Source organism: Lethenteron reissneri, chromosome 50 (genome assembly GCF_015708825.2).
Source record: "Lethenteron reissneri isolate LAM-NWPU_2019-01 chromosome 50, ASM1570882v1, whole genome shotgun sequence".
Taxonomy (NCBI): domain Eukaryota; kingdom Metazoa; phylum Chordata; class Hyperoartia; order Petromyzontiformes; family Petromyzontidae; genus Lethenteron; species Lethenteron reissneri.
The window spans coordinates 1,426,698-1,447,414 of NC_083828.1; the positions used below are offsets into that span (position 1 = coordinate 1,426,698).

The window sequence follows — 20,717 nt, forward strand, 5'->3', positions numbered from 1 at the left end:
GTCTCCCCTTTGCCCCCCCCCTTGCCCCCACCATGCCCCCCCCTTGCCCCCACCTTGTCTCCCCCCTTGCCCCCCCTTGTCTCCCCTTGTCCCCCCCCTCTTGCCCCCCCTTGTCCCCCCATCTTGTCTCCCCCCCCCTTGCCCCCCCCGTGCCCCCCTCTTGTCCCCCCCCCTTGTTTACCCTTGTCTCCCCCCTCTTGCCCCCCCTTGTCTCCCCCCCCCTTGCCCCCCCCCCTTGCCCCCCCTTGCCCCCCCCCCGTGCCCCCCCCGTGCCCCCCTCTTGTCCCCCCCCCTTGTCTCCCCTTGTCCCCCCCCCCCCCCCACCGTGTCTCCGCCTTGTCTCCCCGTGTCTCTCCACGTGGTGGCGATGTCGCCCCGCGTTTGGGATGAACGGAACTGGCGAAAGAGCGAAAGAGAAAGAGGGCGTGGGGAGAGGGGGGAGAGAGAGAGGGGGGGGGGAGTTTAAGAGGGAGAGAGCGTGGGGAGAGCGAGAGGGGAGAGCATAAGAGGGAGAAGGGGGGGGGGGTATAAGAGAGAGAAGGGATACTGAAGAGGGGAGGGGAGAGAGAGAGAGACAATAAGGGGAAGTGAAGGCGGGAGAGGGAGAGTGGAGAGGGAGATTGGGGAGCTACGGGGAGGGGGGGAGTTCGGGAGAGGCAGAGAGAGACGAAGGGGAGGCGAGGGGGTCGAGGAAGGGAGAGTGAAGGGGGAGAGAGACAAGGGAGAGAGTGGAGGGAGAGTGAGGAGGGAGAGAAACAAACTGCACGGAGCCGCGCCCGGATCAATTGCCTCCTCGGTGGGTACGAGACATCACACAACCACCACCATTGTAAGCTCATCACTATTGTTGTTACCATCAGCGACATATCATGATCATAATTAGTTCACCATCAACATCATCGCCAGCGTCTCGTTATCAGCAGCAACAGCAGGAGACCATTAGTAGCATCGCTGCAGCAGCAGCAACAGCATCATCATAACCATCATAACCATCATAACCATCATAACCATCATAACCATCACAACCATCATCATAACCATCACAACCATCATCATAACCATCACAACCATCACAACCATCATCATAACCATCATCATAACCATCACAACCATCATCATAACCATCACAACCATCATCATAACCATCACAACCATCATCATAACCATCATCAGAACCATCACAACCATCATCATAACCATCATCATAACCATCACAACCATCATAACCATCATAACCATCACAACCATCATCATAACCATCACAACCATCATCATAACCATCACAACCATCATCATAACCATCAGCAGCATCATCATAAAGGGCAACATCAGTAAGGGCAGCTGCGTGCGGGTGATTGTGCATCAGCCGTCACAGCCTGAGATCAATCACAATTCATCATCAACAATAATCGCGAGAATGATGGTCGTGTTGCTACAGTATATATGTAGACTGTATTGACATGTCACACTGTATGTCATGCCATTATCACCATTCATCACCACCAACACCAACCACCCACATCCCCATCATCACCACCATCACACCTCCACCCTCCCATCATCATCGTCGTCATCACAGCTCCCTCCATCATAATCAATAGCCCCATCATCATCACCACCTTCATCACTCTCACCCTCATCATCATCACTGCTATGACAATCGTGGCAATATCAATTACCATCATTATCACACCACCCCCATCACCATCATCCCATCCCCATTATTACCCCATCTTAAAAATTATCCCGCATGACCATTATCACCATCACCACCATCATAACACCACCATCATCACCACCATCACGCCTGCCGCATCACCACAATGACTATCACACCACGCCCATCATCACGTCACCATTATCACACCCGCATCACCCTATCACCATCACCACACCCCCATCACCATCATCACACAATCATCACCATCATCACCACCATCACACCCCATCATCACCATAATCACACCCCCATCATCCCATCAACACCATCATCACACCCCCGTCACCCCCATCATCACACCCCCATCATCACATTCCCATCATCCCCATCACACCCCCACCATCATCCCCCCCCCCATCACACACCTCCCCATCACCACCCCCATCATCACATCCCCATCACACCACCATCACACCCCCATCACCACCCCCATCACACCCCCATCACCACCCCCATCACACCACCATCACACCCCCATCACCACCCCCATCACACACCCATCACGCCGCCGTGGCCACGGGTGGCGATGAGCGCCGTGGGTGAGGAATGCGGAAGGCCCCATTGTGAGAGGCGAGGGCGGGGACACGAGTCGTCCCCACTGCGCTGCTGCTGCTGCTGCGTCTCACGACTCAACACCATCACCACCATCATCATTACCACCACTCCTCAACAACACCAACACCACCACCATCATTACCACCACTCCTCAACACCACCAACACCACCACCATCATTACCACCACTCCTCAACAACGCCACCACTAACCACCACTCCTCAACAACACCATCACCACCATCATCATCACCACTAACCATCACCACTCACTCCTAACCACCACTCCTCAACACCAACAGCCTCATCTTCATTACCACCATCATTATTACCACTCATTACCACCACTCCTCAACACCACCAACACCACCACCAACACCACCACCATCATTACCACCACTCCTCAACAACCCCACCACTCACCACCACCACTCACCACCACCACCACTCACCACCACCACTCCTCACCACCACCACTCACCACCACCACTCACCACCACCACCACTCACCACCACCACTCCTCACCACCACCACTCACCACCACCACTCACCACCACCACCACTCACCACCACCACTCCTCACCACCACCATCACCACCCGCTTGGTTCCCTGCGGGATTCGCTCGGGGGACTCTTCTCGTCGGGACGCCGCCACCACCCCCCCTGGTTGGTGCCGGGACCCCCCTGGGGGTCTCATGGACCCCCGGGGTGGGACCCCCACGGGGGTGTGGGGGGGGGGGCCCCACGAGGTGTGGGGGGGCCCCCGAGGGGGGGTGTGGGGGGGGGGACCCCCACGGGGGTGTGGGGGGGTGTGGGGGGTGTTCAGTGCCACGGGGTTCGGCTCCGGGTTTCGCAATGGGCGGCCCCGCGTTGAACGCGGCCTTGAGACTTGTGTTGTGTTAGTGCTACACTAGTGTCATGTGTGTGTTACACTAGTGTCATGTGTGTGTTACACTAGTGTCATGTGTGTGTTACACTAGTGTCATGTGTGTGTTACACTAGTGTCATGTGTGTGCTACACTAGTGTCATGTGTGTTAGTGCTACACTAGTGTCATGTGTGTTAGTGCTACACTAGTGTCATGTGTGTGTTACACTAGTGTCATGTGTGTGTTACACTAGTGTTATGTGTGTGTTGCACTAGTGTGTGTTAGTGTTACACTAGTGTCATGTGTGTGTTACACTAGTGTCATGTGTGTGTTACACTAGTGTGTGTTAGTGCTACACTAGTGTCATGTGTGTGTTACACTAGTGTGTGTTAGTGCTACACTAGTGTCATGTGTGTGTTACACTAGTGTGTGTTAGTGCTACACTAGTGTCATGTGTGTGTTACACTAGTGTCATGTGTGTGTTATACTAGTGTCATGTGTGTGTTACACTAGTGTGTGTTAGTGCTACACTAGTGTCATGTGTGTGTTACACTAGTGTCATGTGTGTGTTACACTAGTGTCATGTGTGTGTTACACTAGTGTCATGTGTGTGTTACACTAGTGTCATGTGTGTGTTACACTAGTGTGTGTTAGTGCTACACTAGTGTCGTGTGTGTGTGTGTTAGTGCTACACTAGTGTCGTGTGTGTGTGTGTTAGTGCTACACTAGTGTCATGTGTGTTTCACGAGTGTGTGTTAGTGCTACACTAGTGTGTGTGTGTGCTCTGTGTTAGTATGTTGTGTTTGTCACAGTTGAGAGCGTGTTAGTATGTTGCGTTTATTACAGAAGTGTGTGTGTGTTAGTATGTTGTGTGTATTACAGTAGTGTGTGTATGTATGTGCTGTTAGTGCCTGCTACATTAGTGTCGTGTTAGTATGTTGCGTTTATTACAGAAGTGTGTGTGTTAGTATGTTGTGTGTATTACAGTAGTGTGTGTATGTATGTGTTGTTAGTGCCTGCTACATTAGTGTCGTGTTAGTATGTTGTGTTTATTACAGTAGAGTGTGCACGGGGCGTGTGTGAGTGTCGCGCGTGTTGGTACAGTGTGTTGGTACAGTGGTTCAGTGTGTTAGTGTAGTGTGTTGGTACAGTGTGTTGGTACTGTGTAGTGTGTTAGTACTGTATAGTGACTATACAGTACTAACACACTACACAGTACTAACACACTGCACCAACACACTGCACCAACACACTGCACCAACACACTGCACCAACACACTGCACCAACACACTGCACTAACACTACACAGCACTAACACACTACACTAACACACTACACAGTATAGTGTGTTAGTGTAGTGTGTTAGTGCTGTGTAGTGTGTTAGTACTGTATAGTGTGTTAGTACTGTGTAGTGTGTTAGTGCTGTGTAGTGTGCTAGTACTGTGTAGTGTGCTAGTACTGTGTAGTGTGCTAGTACTGTGTAGTGTGTTAGTGCTGTGTAGTGTGCTAGTACTGTGTAGTGTGTTAGTGTAGTGTGTTAGTGCTGTGTAGTGTGTTAGTGTAGTGTGTTAGTGTAGTGTGTTAGTGTAGTGTGTTAGTATTGTGTAGTGTGTTAGTACTGTATAGTGTGTTAGTGTAGTGTGTTAGTACTGTGTAATGTGTTAGTGTAGTGTGTTAGTGCTGTGTTAGTGCTGTGTAGTGTGTTAGTACTGTGTAGTGTGTTAGTTTAGTGTGTTAGTACTGTGTAATGTGTTAGTGTAGTGTGTTAGTGCTGTGTTAGTGCTGTGTTAGTACTGTGTAGTGTGTTAGTGTAGTGTGTTAGTACTGTATAGTGTGTTAGTGTAGTGTGTTAGTGTGGTGTGTTAGTTTAGTGTCAGACGATGTCCCGGGGCCTAATTCCCCTTTGAAGTTCAACACAAAGAGTGGAGTGGTCTCCACAGACACGGCACTCCATTGTGTGTACGGCGTGTGGTGTGTGTGTGTGTTGTGCTGTGTGTGTGTTGTGCTGTGTGTGGTGTGTGTGTGTGTGGTGTGTGTGTGTGTGGTGTGTGTGTGTGTTGTGGTGTGTGTACAGCGTGTGGTGTGTGTGTGTTGTGGTGTGTGTTGTGCTGTGTGTGTGTTGTGGTGTGTGTGTGGTGTGTGTGTGGTGTGTGTTGTGCTGTGTGTGTGTTGTGCTGTGTGTGTGTTGTGGTGTGTGTTGTGGTGTGTGTACAGCGTGTGGTGTGTGTGTGTGTGTTGTGGTGTGTGTACAGCGTGTGGTGTGTGTGTGTGTGTGTTGTGGTGTGTGTGTGTTGTGGTGTGTGTTGTGGTGTGTGTTGTGGTGTGTGTGTGTGTGGTGTGTGTGTGTGTTGTGGTGTGTGTACAGCGTGTGGTGTGTGTGTGTGTTGTGTGTGTGTGTGTTGTGGTGTGTGTTGTGCTGTGTGTGTGTTGTGGTGTGTGTGTGGTGTGTGTGTGTGTGTTGTGCTGTGTGTGTGTTGTGGTGTGTGTGTGGTGTGTGTGTGTGTGTTGTGGTGTGTGTACAGCGTGTGGTGTGTGTGTGTGTTGTGCTGTGTGTGTGTTGTGTGTGTGTGGTGTGTGTGTGTGTTGTGGTGTGTGTACAGCGTGTGGTGTGTGTGTGTGTTGTGGTGTGTGTGTGTTGTGGTGTGTGTTGTGCTGTGCTGTGTGTGTGTTGTGCTGTGCTGTGTGTGTGTTGTGCTGTGCTGTGTGTTGTGTGGTGTGTGTGTGTGGTGTATGTGTGTGTTGTGGTGTGTGTGTGTTGTGGTGTGTGTGTGTTGTGCTGTGTGTGTGTTGTGCTGTGGTGTGTGCTGTGGTGTGTTGTGTGTGTGGGTTGTGCTGTGGTGTGTGCTGTGTTGTGGTGTGTGTGGTGTGTGTTGTGGTGTGTATGTGGTGTGTGCTGTGTTGTGGTGTGTGTTGTGGTGTGTGTGTGGTGTGTGTGTGTTGTGGTGTGTGTGTGTTGTGGTGTGTGTGGGGGGGGATAGAGCGTTGCACCCTCGCGCACGTGTGGGTCTCCTCCAGTGGCTCCGGTTTCTCTCCCACGTGTAATAATAATAAACACGAGTCGTCGTCGATTGGCTGAACACGTCTTAAAATAAAGAAAACCAATGCAGCAGGACCTCCTGATGGACAAATAAGCAATTTATAAAATAAGCGTGTGTGTGGCCTGTTAACAGCCCCACGCGTGCACACGCCCTGCGTTGAGCCATATAAGCTACTTGCACAAGGCCTGTCTGTGTGTTTTAACTTGCCCCAACAGCCTGTTAAGGCTATACGGGGGATCTTTGTCTTTTGGATGAAAGTGTGTGTGTGTATTTACAGTGTGAGAGGTTGTGCAATTACAACTGTGTGAATTTATTATGATGAATAATGAGTTGTGTTTGAGTCGAGAAGTGGGACACGGGTGCGTGAAACGCCTTTGATACAAATGCCAGGGCAATGGTGCATGTGTCAGGGTATTGATACATGTTCTAGACCACTTTTAGAAGTGCAAATCCATTGGTACACATGCCAGGCAATTGGTGTATTTAACAGGGCATTGCTACACTCCCAGGACATTACATCCATGCCCCTTGTGCATTCTGGACACCACTGCCCCCAGGCAGCACGGAGGAGAAAATCCGACGTGGGAAGCGAGGCCTCTGGACGGGAAACTGAGTCTCTGGAAGTTGAGTTGAGACCCTCCTCGATGTGAAGTTTATTTGAGATCAAAGGAGTTGAGACCCTGGGAGTTGAGTTGCCTTAGCCGTGTGATTGGCTGCAGGGAGCCGGGCCGCAGCGCGTGGCTGCATGGATCTCGAGTGAATTGGCGATGCCCATGGGGTGGAACGCTGTTCGCTCTGCTCGAGGGAGAGCGTGGCAGAGCTACAGAGGAACGGACCGAGAAAGTGAGAGAGCGAGAGATGGTGCTCCTCGTCAATACTGTAATGCGAGCACCCACGTGTGATGAGATGTGATGAGATGTGATGAGATGTGATGAGATGTGATGAGATGTGATGAGGTGTGACCTTGCTCAGCCAGGTCAGGTCGTGTAGCGGAGAGGATGAGGGTTCTGTATTGGACAAGATGAGGGTTCTGTATGAGATGAGACGGGGGTTTTGTTTCGGATGGGATGAGGGTTGTGTATCGGATAGGACAAGGGTTCTGTCTCGTTTGAGACGAGGGTTCTGCATCGGATCGGACTGGAGGGCGCCTCTGTGCGGTGGCGAGCTGCGTGGCACTGCGCCCAAAACTTTGTGTTCACACGTCCCCCCCTCCCCACCCCTCCCCAGGACGGGGCTGTTAATGAGAAACAGGCCTCAAGCCGTGGGCCGGGTTGAGCCCTCGACGCAGCCGAGCCTGGGATGTTGCCCCCCACTCCCCCTCCCAGCCCCCCCCCCCCAGCAGTGTCAGCCCACTGCTGGATAAGTGTGGCTCGTTGGGGGTTTCCCGTCTTCGAGAGGCAGCGTGTCGGGGGGAGGGCGGCCACCGCCGTTGTGAAGGGGACCCCGAGTGATGGAGCGCCGAGAAGCTGACGCGTCACAGCCTCTGCCTCGGTGCATCGGGTTAACCAACTTGGCGCGCCGGCTCTTACCTACCACGACGTCACCGCCGCCCGGTGATCCGTCACCTCGTCATCACTGTGCATCTACTAAAGTGACCCCCACGTGCCGCCCTCCCATCTTCACCCGCAGGTTGACAGGATGGCTACTCGCAGGACGGTGCCGGGCCGAGGCCAGGATGTGGACGCGGAGTCGATGCTCAGCGGACTCTCGGCGGACGAGCTCAAGCAGCTAGCGGAGGATCTGCAGGACATGGACCCGGACGTGAGACGCCGGGGAGAGACGCCGGGGACCCAGACATGAGACACGGGGAGAGAGGCACGGGGAGAGAGGATCTGCAGGACATAGATCCGCATTAAAGTAGTTAAAGATCTCCTGACTTAAATTGAAATGGCTACGCCATTGTGTGCTGGCATCATGATCCAAATTTGCCAAGAAAAATAATCAACCACAGCAGCTATGATCGCCCCCTATTGGCTGACTAATGCCGCTTGCAGGCCAGGTGCTGAGTCACATAGTGCAGCACAGGGACATCTGCCACTGGGGGTGCTCCTTGGAAATGCATTGAGATGAGATGCCAGTCGCTTGTCGCGTGTGAAGCGTTCTCAGAGACGCCACCGACATGGAGGAGGGTGGCTCCGTCTAACACTGCTACTCGGTCTCATCGTTATTACCCATAAACCCCACCAACAATCGGAGGACGGAACATTTGCTTGTTACCTCCCTCTCTTGCCTCGTCCTCCCTCTCGTCTCCATCGCCTTCCTCTCCTTCATCTCCTCCCTCTCCTTCATCTCCTTCCTTTTCTCCCTCTCCTCCCTCTTCTAGAAACGTGCATTTAGACTATTCGGCTGCTCTCCATTTCCACATGATAAGCCACTTCATTGAGCTATTATTTGTGGCCAGGTCACTTTTGACAAATAAATATGTAGCTCAGTGGGCATTACCTGGTAGAAGAAAATAAAAATAGTTTCTAGTTTTCTCCTCCCTCGCATTCCTCTCCTCTCCCTCTGTCCATCTCCTCTTCCTTTCCTCCCTCCCCTCCCTCACCTCCTCCTCCCTCTCCTTTCCTCCCTCCCCACAGAACGCGCTGCTCCCCGCCGCGTTCCGACAGAAGGACCAGACAACAAAGGCACCGGCGGCGCCGTTCAACCGCGAGGAGCTCCTGCGCTTCCTGGAGACGCAAGCGCGGGAGCACCGTGACCGCGAGGACCTCGTGCCCTTCACCGGCGAGAAGAAGGGTGAGGGGAGGAGGGGGAGAGCTGGGAGAGGAGGAGGAGGGGAGAGGGAGTGGAGGAGGGGGAGGGGAGGGGAGGGCCTGGGCTTAATTATAATGACCATCACAACCAAGTGGTGTCACTGCATGCAAACTTAATGATGTGGTTGCAAGATAATTACGAAAGATGGAGTCGCTATCCCCTATGCCTGTCGGGATGGGCACGGGGGGAGGCGAGAGGGCGTCCCCGTGAGTTACGGTTACGATCGCGGGAGGCTGGGGCTGCTCAGAGGCGATGATTCTCGCTCGGTGATAAATCGTGGAGCCGGGAGCAGCGACGCGGAACGTAGAGCGCGTGCCGACCATGCCGTGCGTGTCTGTGTCGGTGCGTGCATGCGTGTGCGTCGACTTGTGCACACGTGTCTGTGCGTCGACTTGTGCATGCGTGTCTGTGTGTCGACACGAATGTGCGTGTCTGTGCGTGGTGGCGGCGGCCGTGTGGAGTACACATCAGCAATGGGGAGACAAAGGCGGCTGGCCGTGGTGCCGTCCACCCATCCCCTCCTTCTGTGCGATGTGCCACGCTGGCCTGGACAGGAGGGTGCTGCTATATTGGGTTTTAATTAGAAGATGTGTTTCGGCTAATTAGTGATGAGTGTTTGTTATTATTATACAAGTGGGAGGAAACCGGAGCACCCGGAGGGAACCCCTCCGTGCGCGAGAGGGCAACGCTCTACCTCCTCCTCCTCCACACAGATGGCGTCAGTCCACGTGCTGTGCCACCTTCTCTGTCGGCGTAATCGGGCGAGAGTGTGTGAGCGCCTCATTTGAGGCCGAGTCGACCTAGGGGAGGGCCCAGGAATGGTGATGCCCCTACACACGGCAGCAGAAACGTCACCCCCCCCCCCACCCTGCGTAACCTCGCCAGGAACCCCGTGAAGAATGAGTTGTGAGAGCCTCCAAGGTTTCCCCGGAGTACATAGCCTCGCTCATCACCGCACGGAATGACGGACAGTCGGACAAAGTCCACGTATATCAGTGGGCGAGTATCTGGAGGCACTTTGCACTTTGACCCCTGCCACCCCCCCCCCTTCTCTAATTCCCCCCCACCGCCACCCGGCGCTCACCTGTGCACAGGTAAGGAGTTTGTCCCGAAGGTGAAACCAATGCCGGTGGAGGAGAAAATGGCACTGGACCCCGAGCTGGAGGAGGCTCTGTCCGGAGCTACGGACGTGGAGCTGTGCGACATCGCTGGTCAGCGGCACCCCAACACGTCGCACCATACACGCACACACCCCGACACGTCACACGCACACACCTCGACACGTCACACACACACACCCCGACACGTCACACACACACACACACACCTCGACACGTCACACGCACACACCCCGACACGTCACACACACACACCCCGACACGTCACACGCACACACCCCGACACGTCACACACACACACCCCAACACGTCACACACACCCCGACACGTCACACACACCCCGACACGTCACACACACACACACACCTCGACACGTCACACACACACCCCGACACGTCACACGCACACACCCCGACACGTCACACACACACACCCCGACACGTCACACGCACACACCCCGACACGTCTCACACACACACACACACCTTGACACGTCACACGCACACACCACTAACACGTCACACGCATACACCACGACACGTCACACGCACACACCACTAACACATCACACGCACACACCCCAATGTGTCGCACCGCACACACCACGACACGTCACACGCACACAACACGTCACACGCCACACACCCCAATGTGTCGCACCGCACACACCCTGACGACGGCTGTATGTACGCATGCGTGTAAACACACACACACACACACGTACACACACACAAATACCACGCATGCATTAACCGTGTGTGCACATGACAGCCATTCTGACCCCTACGCTGCCTTGTGCCCCCCCCATGACCCTCGTGTACCTCTGTGACCGAATGACCTAATGACCCCGTGGTGACCCTGTGACCCCTACCTCACCCGCAGCCATCCTGGGCATGCACACCCTGGTGAGCACCCCGCAGTACTACAGCGCCCACAAGGGGACGAGCCACGCGGACGGCATCGGCAGTGAGTTGCATCATCACCCTCATCGTCCTCATCACCCTCATCGCCCTCATCGCCCTCATCGCCCTCATCGCCCTCATCGCCGTCACGCCGTCACGCCGTCACCATCGTCGCACGGCCTGCACGCAGGGCCGAGTCACATGGTGTCGCACAGGGACCGCTGTCGCTGGGGGTGCTCTCTTAAAATGTGTTGGGATTTAGATGCGAAGCAACTCATTTTGAGCGACTGAGACGTAATTTTTTTTGCATGAATGCAAAAAAAATATTATTTATGTACGCACGTGTTTGTGTGCGCATGCGCACACAAGCGCCTTGGTGGCGATCGGCAGTTGGGTTTGTGTGTTTGTGCGTACACGTGTGTGTGTGTGTGTGCGTACACGTGTGTGTGTGCGTACACGTGTGTGTGTGTACACGTGTGTGTGTGCGTACACGTGTGTGTGTGTACACGTGTGTGTGTGCGTACACGTGTGCGTGTGTGTGTGCGTACACGTGTGGATGTGTGTGTGCGTACACGTGTGGATGTGCGTACGCGTGTGTGTGTGCGTACACGTGTGTGTGCGTACACGTGTGTGTGTGTGCGTGCGTACGCGTGTGTGCTCACATGAGTCTGTGTGTGCTCACATGAGTGTGTGTACGTGTGTGTGTGCACAGGTGTGGTGCGTGCCGAGCCCATGCGCCCCATGCCCGAAGAGCCCCCCAACCCCACGGACGTGGAGGCGACGCTGCAGCGTATCCGTGACAACGACCCCCGCCTCCAGGAGGTCAACCTCAACAACATCAAGGCAAGCGGCCCCCCACAATCACAGGGCCCCCCCCCCCCACCATAACAGGGCTCCCCACACTCGGTGTCTTCTCAGCATGACTGGAGGGTGATTCGGTGTGACTAAGGGGGATTTACGGGTGAATCTGAAACAAGAATGCCTTGGGTAGACTTGAAGCCGACTCAGAGGTGACTTGATGGTGACTTGATGGTGACTTGATGGTGACTTGAATCTGGCCGCTCGACCCCACAGAGCATCCCGATCCCAACGCTGAAGGATTACGCGGAGGCGCTGAAGAGGAACACCCATGTCGCGTCGTTCAGCCTCGCGGCCACACGCAGCAACGACCCCGTCGCCCTGGTGAGGCCCCCACCACCTCCTGAGCGCTCCTCACCTCCTCGCCGCTCCTCACCTCCTCGCCGCTACACACCTCTGCTCTACCCACCTCTTCCCCTCAACACCTCCTCACCTCCTCACACGGGGCAGCTCGGATCACGTGATCTCCCGGTTGGTCTGCCCTTGCATCGTTGTCCCGTTTCCTCTCCTCGGCATCTTCGCGATCCTCTTGACTCCTGTCCCCGCCAACTCCCCCGTGCCCCCCACCTTGCCCCAGGCACTGGCGGACATGCTACGGGAAAACCGCGCGCTGCGCAGCCTCAACGTGGAGACCAACTTCATCACAGGCAGCGGCATCCTGGCCATGGTGGAGGCGATGCACGAAAACGACTCGCTCAGCGAGCTCAAGATCGACAATCAGGTGGGGCGCGGGGAGGGGGGTGTGGGGGGACGGGGATTGGGGGTAGTGGTGGCGATGTGGGTGATGTTACAGAGGCCGCTGATGGTTGATGTAAAGATGTTGGTATTGTTGATGATGATGTTGGCGGTGATAGTGCTGATGTTGGTGTTGGTGATGTTACAGAGGCAGCAGCTGGGGAACCACGTAGAGATGGAATTGGCTCGCCTGGTGGAGGAGAAGCCGACGCTGCTGAAGCTGGGATACCACTTCCTGCAGCAGGGGCCCCGCACGCGGGCAGCAGACGCAATCACCCGCAACAACGACCTGAGTGCGGAACACGCACCGCACACGCACCGCACACGCACCGCACACGCACCGCACACGCACACTTGCCCACACACCCACGAATGCGCACACACCATAACTCAAGTATGTCAGGTGTCTGTGTTTTAATGTTTGTATGTGTGTATGCAATCTAAGTTTTTGTCGCGAGGGGTGGTGGCGCAATAGTTAGTGCGCTGCTGTACAAACCCAGTGACCTGAGTTCAATTCCCGCTCACGACCAATAAGTGGCGAAATATCTAAACTGGTTCTGGGCCTCCATGAGGTGAACTCCACCTTTAAATGGGTACTTGGTGCGGTGTGTATAAAACATCAGCAGCAAGGTGCGGTGCTGGTGGCCACCCACCCACCCACCCGTGCCCCATGCCGGCCTTTGTAGGTGCTCGTCACGTACAAGTCTGTTGATGGCTACACTTGGTATCTTTGCCTCTTCTGCAGTTCGACAGAAGAGGCTGGAGGGGTGAGACGCGGCCATCCACGGAGAGGACAGCTGGGCCACGGCCACCCTGGGCCAACACTGTCCTGGCCCCCCTCCCCAGCTGCGATCCCCTCGCCCGCCCTCCCGCCAGCACCACCACCACCCCACCCGCCGCCACCCTCCCCCTTGGTGCCACCCGCACTGGAGTCGGCACCGTCGAGGTCACGTGACCTCGTGACCCCAGCCTCGCCTGGACGGGGACCAATTGACGCGATGACGATTGGGACGTGACAGCTCTCCTTCCGCCCCCCACCAGCTTCCACCACCCATGGCCCCCCCTCCCCCGGCCTCCCGTGATTGATCAATCTTCCACGACATTCGAAGTGATAACAATTCGGCCGAAATTACAACCATTACCATCGTGATGCGATGGTTAAATCTTTCATCGTAACCATCATCGTCATCACCGTCATCATCGTCATCATCATTGGTTTACAACTCGAACATTCCTGACCAGCCATCAAACCTGGGGACAATTCCACGGATGTCCTCACTTCGGTCCAATCCAACCGTGCTCCAGGTTTTCCAGATAGAAATCCGTGGCAGCTCTCTACCCCGGCTATGTTTCCGTTACATTCCCACGTACAATTCCCGCGGCGGTTCGAAATCCGAGGAAGCTCCAATTTTTCGCTCCAAGAAATCGTGATCCCTTTTTTTCCCGACCTTCGGAGCCTAAAAAAGGTGCTTCCGTGGATTTCCCACGATTATCCTCGCCGGATGGGAGCAGCACCTTGTTGCACGCGTCGGGGCCTGCGCCAGGCTTCTCCACGTGGTGTAACCGTCGCCGTTGTCGCCATCGTCATCGTTTTGATATTTTGTTGCCGATGAGGCCGGCGGTTGCATGTTTTGTATCGTTTTGCTAGGGGTCATCTTAATCGCGTTTTTCATTCTCGGGGTGGGTTTTTGTCTTTTTGTGTTTACGTGAGAGTTCCGCCGTCCTCTGCCATACATCGCCGCGTCGCGCTGCAAACGACGTGCGGACGTCGTCGTCGCCGCCGCCGCCATATTAACGAGGTCGGGGTCGAGTAACTGAAGGGTCGCCACTCCGTCCTGGTGTTCCCCCGGATCGCGTCGTCGCTCGTGGACAGGAAGAGAGGCGGCCGCTGCAGAGCTGGCAAAGAAATCTGTCGGTCTTCCCTCGTAACATCAACGCTCGCGGTTATTGTCCCCTGTGTAGGAATATTGACAGTAATGCGACACCACTCGAGGCAATCCTACCTACAAGTACCATATTCTCCAGAGGCCGACAAAGACAAAGGTCCGCCGTACAGCTTTAAGCAAACTTTTGGGGAAAGTACCGTTAGCGGGCACTTGTTGAAGGCCGGCACGAGGTGGGTGGAGGTTGCCAGCGCTGTGCCCGACCGCCTTTGTCTCCCCAGTGTTGATGTTCCATACACTGCACCAGCTACTCATTTGAGGCCGAGTCGACCTAGGGGAGGCCTCCGTCATCGTCATTGGGTCATGTGAGCGGTAATTGGAATTGGGGGGGGTAGGGGTCTCCCAGGTTTTAAGCGCCGCAGTGGCAAGCTGCTAACCGCTGTGCCACCGCTCACTGCGCGTCCAAATCTGGCCACGCACACCGCTCTCGCAGATTAAGTCGCGCCCCCAAGTTTGGCTTTCAAATGCCGGAGGGATGTCGTGCGTCGTGTGAACCCGGAGAGTACGACAGCTCCTCTTCCTCTGCTATCGCCAGCGAGATCCTCCTGCTCCTCCAGCGCCCGATTATTGTGCGCGTGCGTGTGTGCGTGCGTGTGCGTGCGTGCGGGTGCGTGTGTGCGTGTGCGTGCGTGCGCGTGTGTTTGCGCGTGCGTGTGTGCGTGTGTGTGCGTGTGTGTGCGTGTGTGTGTGTGCGCGTGAGTGTGTGCGTGTGCGTGTGTGCGCGTGAGTGTGTGCGTGCGTGTGTGCGCGCGTGTGTGCGCGTGTGTGCGCGTGTGCGCGCGTGTGTGCGTGTGTGTGTGCGATCTCGGTGGCTTGACAAGGCGAGCCCAGAGGACCTCGTGGCCTCGACCTCGTACGTCCCCGACAACGATGTAGGCGGCCGGCACCCCCCCGCCCCCCGCCTGTTTTGAGCGCGAGAGAGAGAAGTGGAGAATTCAGCAGAGTTAGGCGAGTTCTCAGGGCAAGCTAGGAGACGCAAGTGTCCATGCATTGAAGCGCAGGTGGGTAGAGGTGGGGGGGGGCTCGTGACAACGCCCCCCACGCCCCCCCCCCACCCCGCGTGTAACCGCCAACTTGACGTGCGTGGGACCCCCGAGCGAGGGGGTCCCCTTGGTGTGATTCACCCCCCCCCCCCCCCCCCCCCCACTTATGCTGGGCCTCCTCTGGGTATTTTAGGTCCCCCTAAAAGGTAGGCGGGTTCCCAGGTATGACCGTTGGGTGTCGAGGGCTCCCCCCCCTCCCCATAGATAAGACCCCACCCCCCACCCCCGTGGAAGTGAAGCCAGCCCCCCCTAGATTATAGCCCCTAGGTGTGGGTCCCCCCCCCCCCGTCCCATTTTTTTAAACAGCCCAAGGTGTGACGCCCCCCCCACTCCGCGCTCCCAATATTCGTGTGTGGGTCTACCCATACTTCACCGCAGGTGTTGGGGAGCAGCCTCCCACCCCCCTCCCCCCCCCCCCCCCCCACGTTTGTGGGGGGAGGGGTGCAATGAATCGTGGCTCTTTATTTTTGCTTTGGGGAAGTTCACGGCTACAGCAAGAATCCGGGTGACGTCACACTAACGCATTCCGGTGACGTCACCACACATTCTGGTGACGTCACCAAACATTCCTGAGCTATGCACCCCCCCTCTCAATCCCCCCCGCCCCCCTCCACGGGGGAGGGGCGGGGTAGGAACTCGACCCCCCGCCCGCCCCAATTCGCCATCTGACGAATTGTGGGGGGGGTTTTATCTTTTGGCCATACTTCACCACGCTGGTCAATGCGGGTTGGGGGGTTTGCGTGGGAGCATAGAAGTACAGCGCTACCTGCCCTGTGTTGTCCACCATATCGCCACCCCGCCCGTTACATCGACCCCTGATATACGGTGTCCCCCCCCCCTGGCATGGGAGTCTGGACGACTGAAAGTGGTCCTTCACGCGACTCTCAATACACAAGCCTCTCTCTCATTCGTTCATTGCAGTCTCATTCGTGAAGTCGTGCGTGAGCCACCTGTGCTACAACAAACAAATAAAGTATCGGTCATCGTGAGCACGGAGGACTCAGAAGTGTTCATTCGCTTGCAGAACGATTTGAACCGAGGCCTCGAGCCTCGTTTGCAGGAGCGTCCTGCTCACGTGGGGGGGGGGGGGGGGGGCATGGTCGTACACAACAACAACCAAAGATCCCCCGTGTAGCCTTTAACAGGCTGTTGGGGCAAGTGCTGTTCGCGAGTAGACAGAACGGTACCACGCCCGGCCGTCTTTATCTCCCCCAGTGCCGATGTTTTCACACTACCAGGTAGTCATTCAGTGCTGAGTCGACCTAGGGCGAGGCCCAGGGACCGATCACTGATATTGGCCGTTGACGATATTGAAACAACTCGGGTCGCCGAGTTCATTGGCGAGTGCGCTCACCACTGCGCCACCGCTCTCCGCACACGCACACCCCTAATCACACGTTACTCAAGTCTCTTGCACAAACACGCTCAAAGCACGTGCACACATCCAGTGTAAACTACACACACCTCGTGTTACATAAACACCGTAGACACACAGACTCCCTTTATAGCCTTTATCAGAATGTTGGGACACGTCCTGTCGGCGAGTAGCACCTATGAAGACCAACACGGCTCACGAGGGGGTCATGTGATCAGCTGCTGCTGCTGCACATACAAGAAGCCTCGCTGGTGTTGGCCGTGAGCGGAGATCTCACTCGGATCGCCGGGTTGTGAGCGCGACCACAGCACTGCCCCTCCATGCACCGCACGCACAAACAATAGTTACGGACTTTACCAAAGCGGGCAATTCCGACGTTAAAGACCCAGTGGCATCACCGGCGCGGCGATGAACACGAGCGGCGATTCCCGTCTCCACCCGTCGCGTGAACGACCCCGGACTCGCTGCTGCTGCTGCTGCTGCTGGGAGGCAATTGAGATGTGACAGAGCCACGCTGTTAGCAGCAGCAATATTGTTGTATACCTACTCTGGTTATCAAAACCGGTTTCCTGTAACCGCTACGAAAACTGGTTCTGGTTTGCGGGACAATCATGGCTACAACCGCAGCTGTGATGTAGTTGGATCGTGGCTGGATTATTTGAATGAACCCCTAACCTTGAATCCTGCCTGATCCTTCCATGCAATCTAAATGAAATGCGTGAGTGGAGTTTGTGTGCCCCCCACCACCAGTTTTTCTGAGTGTGGGGGGGGGGGAGCGGTGGCGCAATGGTTAGTGCACTGCGTTACGAACCCGGCCACCCGAGTTTGATTCCCGCTCGCGTCCTGACTAATACCTCAACCTGTCCTGGGTCTCCCCTAGGTCGACTCAGTCTCACGAGTACCTGGTGCGGTGTGTACAACATCGCCACTGGGAAGACAAAGAGGGCTCGACATGGTGCTGGCAACCACCCCCTCGTCTACCGTGACGGTCTTCATCGGTGTTCCTTAACAGCACTTGCCCCAGCAGCCTGCTAGAGCAGTGTTCTTTACTAATGTTCAGAGGGGGGCGGCCCACTTTCGCCGATAAGACGCTACACATTTGTAACCATTGGGGTTTGGAAGCACGGTGGGGGGGGGGGGGGTCACATCTGCTGTGCACTGTCGAGGTCCACTCGCCAGGGGCCGCACTAAAGGCCACCAGGGGCCACACTAAAGGCCACCAGGGGCCACACTAAAGGCCGCTAGGGGCCGCACTAAAGGCCGCCAGGGGCCGCCAGGGGCCACACTAAAGGCCACCAGGGGCCACACTAAAGGCCGCCAGGGGCCGCCAGGGGCCACACTAAAGGCCACCAGGGGCCACACTAAAGGCCGCCAGGGGCCACACTAAAGGCCACCAGGGGCCGCACTAAAGGCCACCAGGGGCCACACTAAAGGCCGCCAGGGGCCACACTAAAGGCCGCCAGGGGCCACACTAAAGGCCGCCAGGGGCCGCCAGGGGCCACACTAAAGGCCACCAGGGGCCACACTAAAGGCCACCAGGGGCCACACTAAAGGCCACCAGGGGCCACACTAAAGGCCACCAGGGGCCACACTAAAGGCCACCAGGGGCCACACTAAAGGCCGCCAGGGGCCACACTAAAGGCCACCAGGGGCCACACTAAAGGCCGCCAGGGGCCACACTAAAGGCCGCCAGGAGCCGCCAGGGGCCGTGGGCCTCGCGATGAAGAGCGATGGCTTCAAGGCTGCACGTGGAATGTTGTCTTTGTGAGAGTGTGTGGCAAAGTGGCAAGCACAGGTTTGCGTCTGCCACTCATCTCGGTCAACCCACAACATATGGGTCAGTCCAGTTACCTGCCAGCAGCGAGGCCTTCAAAAATTCACGTGATGGCATCAAAGTGGACCTAGCCTGGCACAAGCGCCGTGGCGACCGACGGCTGCTGTTGGAGTTTGTACCGCTCCCCCTGTTCTGCGTGGGGTTTCCTCCGGGCCCTCCCATGGCCAGACATACCCCCATGCTGAGAAACGACTTTCAAATCACTCGATTTGGGTCACACAGCAGCAGCAGCAACATCGGCCCCCACAACTGTGAAAACTTGGCAGGACCCTCCATAAACAATAATCTTGACACTCGCTCAGGGTTTCCTGTGTGAACAAGCGGAATAGCAGTCCAACCAAACACGATGTTGAGTCATATAGCTCCGGTTTTCATGCCTGCACAGCGAGCGGTGGAAAGTCCACATTCCTATGGCAAGGGACGAGGCTATCCATAGGACAACCGCGATCGGCTTGCTCACTCGGGTTAGCCACCCCGTGCACCCCACGTGGTCGCTTCGTTATCGAGAGTTGACCCAAAGGGCGACACCTGGCCACTCCGTGATGGATGATGATGATTAGAGTGCAACCCTGGTCTTGTATTGAGCGGGTGAGTGAATGAGTGTGTGAGTGAGGTTTTGAGTGTCTGAGTAATACAGCGAATATGAAGGAGAGAGCTAAAGCATCTGGGTCCACGTCTCACACCCCTAACCCCTGCATCCAACATGGTAGGGTCTGACCGCACCCCCCTTTCCGTCCCACGGATGGTTGCTGCCGTTAATACAAAGCACGGGAAACGAGGGGTGGGGGTGGTCGTGGGTTTGGGGCGGTTTAAAAATCGGTTTGTTTGCACTACCGGTAACCGCATGACGGTTACCGGTTTTACCGCACACACACTAATGCATGTCTAGCAAGCAATGACAGGTGGATCGAGTTCGATTGCCGCTGACAGCCAATCAATATCGGTGGTGAAATAATAGAACCGGTCCTGGGTCGCTCTCCTAGATGGCGTAAAATATCAGTACCGGGGTGACAAAGCCGTCCGGGGATGGCGCTTAGCCACATCACCCCTCTTAATGGATGCTCACTCACTAACAGCACTTGCTCCAACGAGCCTATGAAGGGCTATAGGGTGGATCTGTGTGTGTGTGTTTGCATGAGAGGTGTGTGCAGGCGTGTTGTTGTGGGTGTGACTGTGGTCGCGTTCCCCAGAGAGATGGGTGGGGGGGAATTGCTGATCACAAATAACATCATCAGCAGCAGTTACACCCTCCTCGGAGTGTGGGAGTCAGGGGTGTGTCACACACCCCGAAACCCACAACTCCCACCATACACCATCATCCCATCACACACCCCATACCCACAGCTCCCATCATACACCATCATCCCATCACACACCCCAAACCCACAGCTCCCACCATACACCACCATCCCATCACACACCCCAAACCCACAGCTCCCATCATACACCACCATCCCATCACACACCCCAAACCCACAACTCCCATCATACACCATCATCCCATCACACACCCCAAACCCACAGCTCCCATCATACACCACCATCCCATAACACACCCCAAACCCACAACTCCCATCATACACCACCATCCCATCACACACCCCAAACCCACAGCTCCCATCATACACCACCATCCCATCACACACCCCAAACCCACAGCTCCCATCATACACCATCATCCCATCACACACCCCAAACCCACAGCTCCCATCACACACCCCAAACCCACAGCTCCCACCATACACCACCATCCCATAACACACCCCAAACCCACAACTCCCACCATACACCACCATCCCATAACACACCCCAAACCCACAACTCCCATCATACACCACCATCCCATAACACACCCCAAACCCACAGCTCCCATCATACACCACCATCCCATAACACACCCCAAACCCACAACTCCCATCATACACCACCATCCCATAACACCCCCCAAACCCACAACTCCCATCATACACCACCA

At 55.8% G+C, this 20,717-nt stretch overlaps 1 protein-coding gene across 4 annotated transcripts; it reads left to right on the forward strand.

Annotated features, from left to right (window-relative positions):
* Positions 1–581: 581 nt before the first annotated feature.
* Positions 582–13,585, forward strand: LOC133355082 (tropomodulin-1-like). 4 transcript variants are annotated; one of them, XM_061572376.1, is made up of 10 exons: positions 582–829; positions 7,810–7,941; positions 8,760–8,916; positions 10,029–10,145; positions 10,935–11,018; positions 11,667–11,797; positions 12,029–12,136; positions 12,390–12,533; positions 12,696–12,840; positions 13,293–13,585. In XM_061572376.1, exons 2-10 carry the CDS (start codon positions 7,819–7,821, stop codon positions 13,316–13,318), a joined length of 1,035 nt encoding a protein of 344 aa, XP_061428360.1. In that variant the 5' UTR covers positions 582–829; positions 7,810–7,818; the 3' UTR covers positions 13,319–13,585. The 4 variants fall into 4 exon arrangements, with proteins under 4 accessions (XP_061428360.1, XP_061428359.1, XP_061428361.1 ...); XM_061572375.1 differs by having other exon boundaries at positions 582–800; XM_061572377.1 differs by having other exon boundaries at positions 582–796.
* The last annotated feature ends 7,132 nt before the right edge of the window (positions 13,586–20,717 follow it).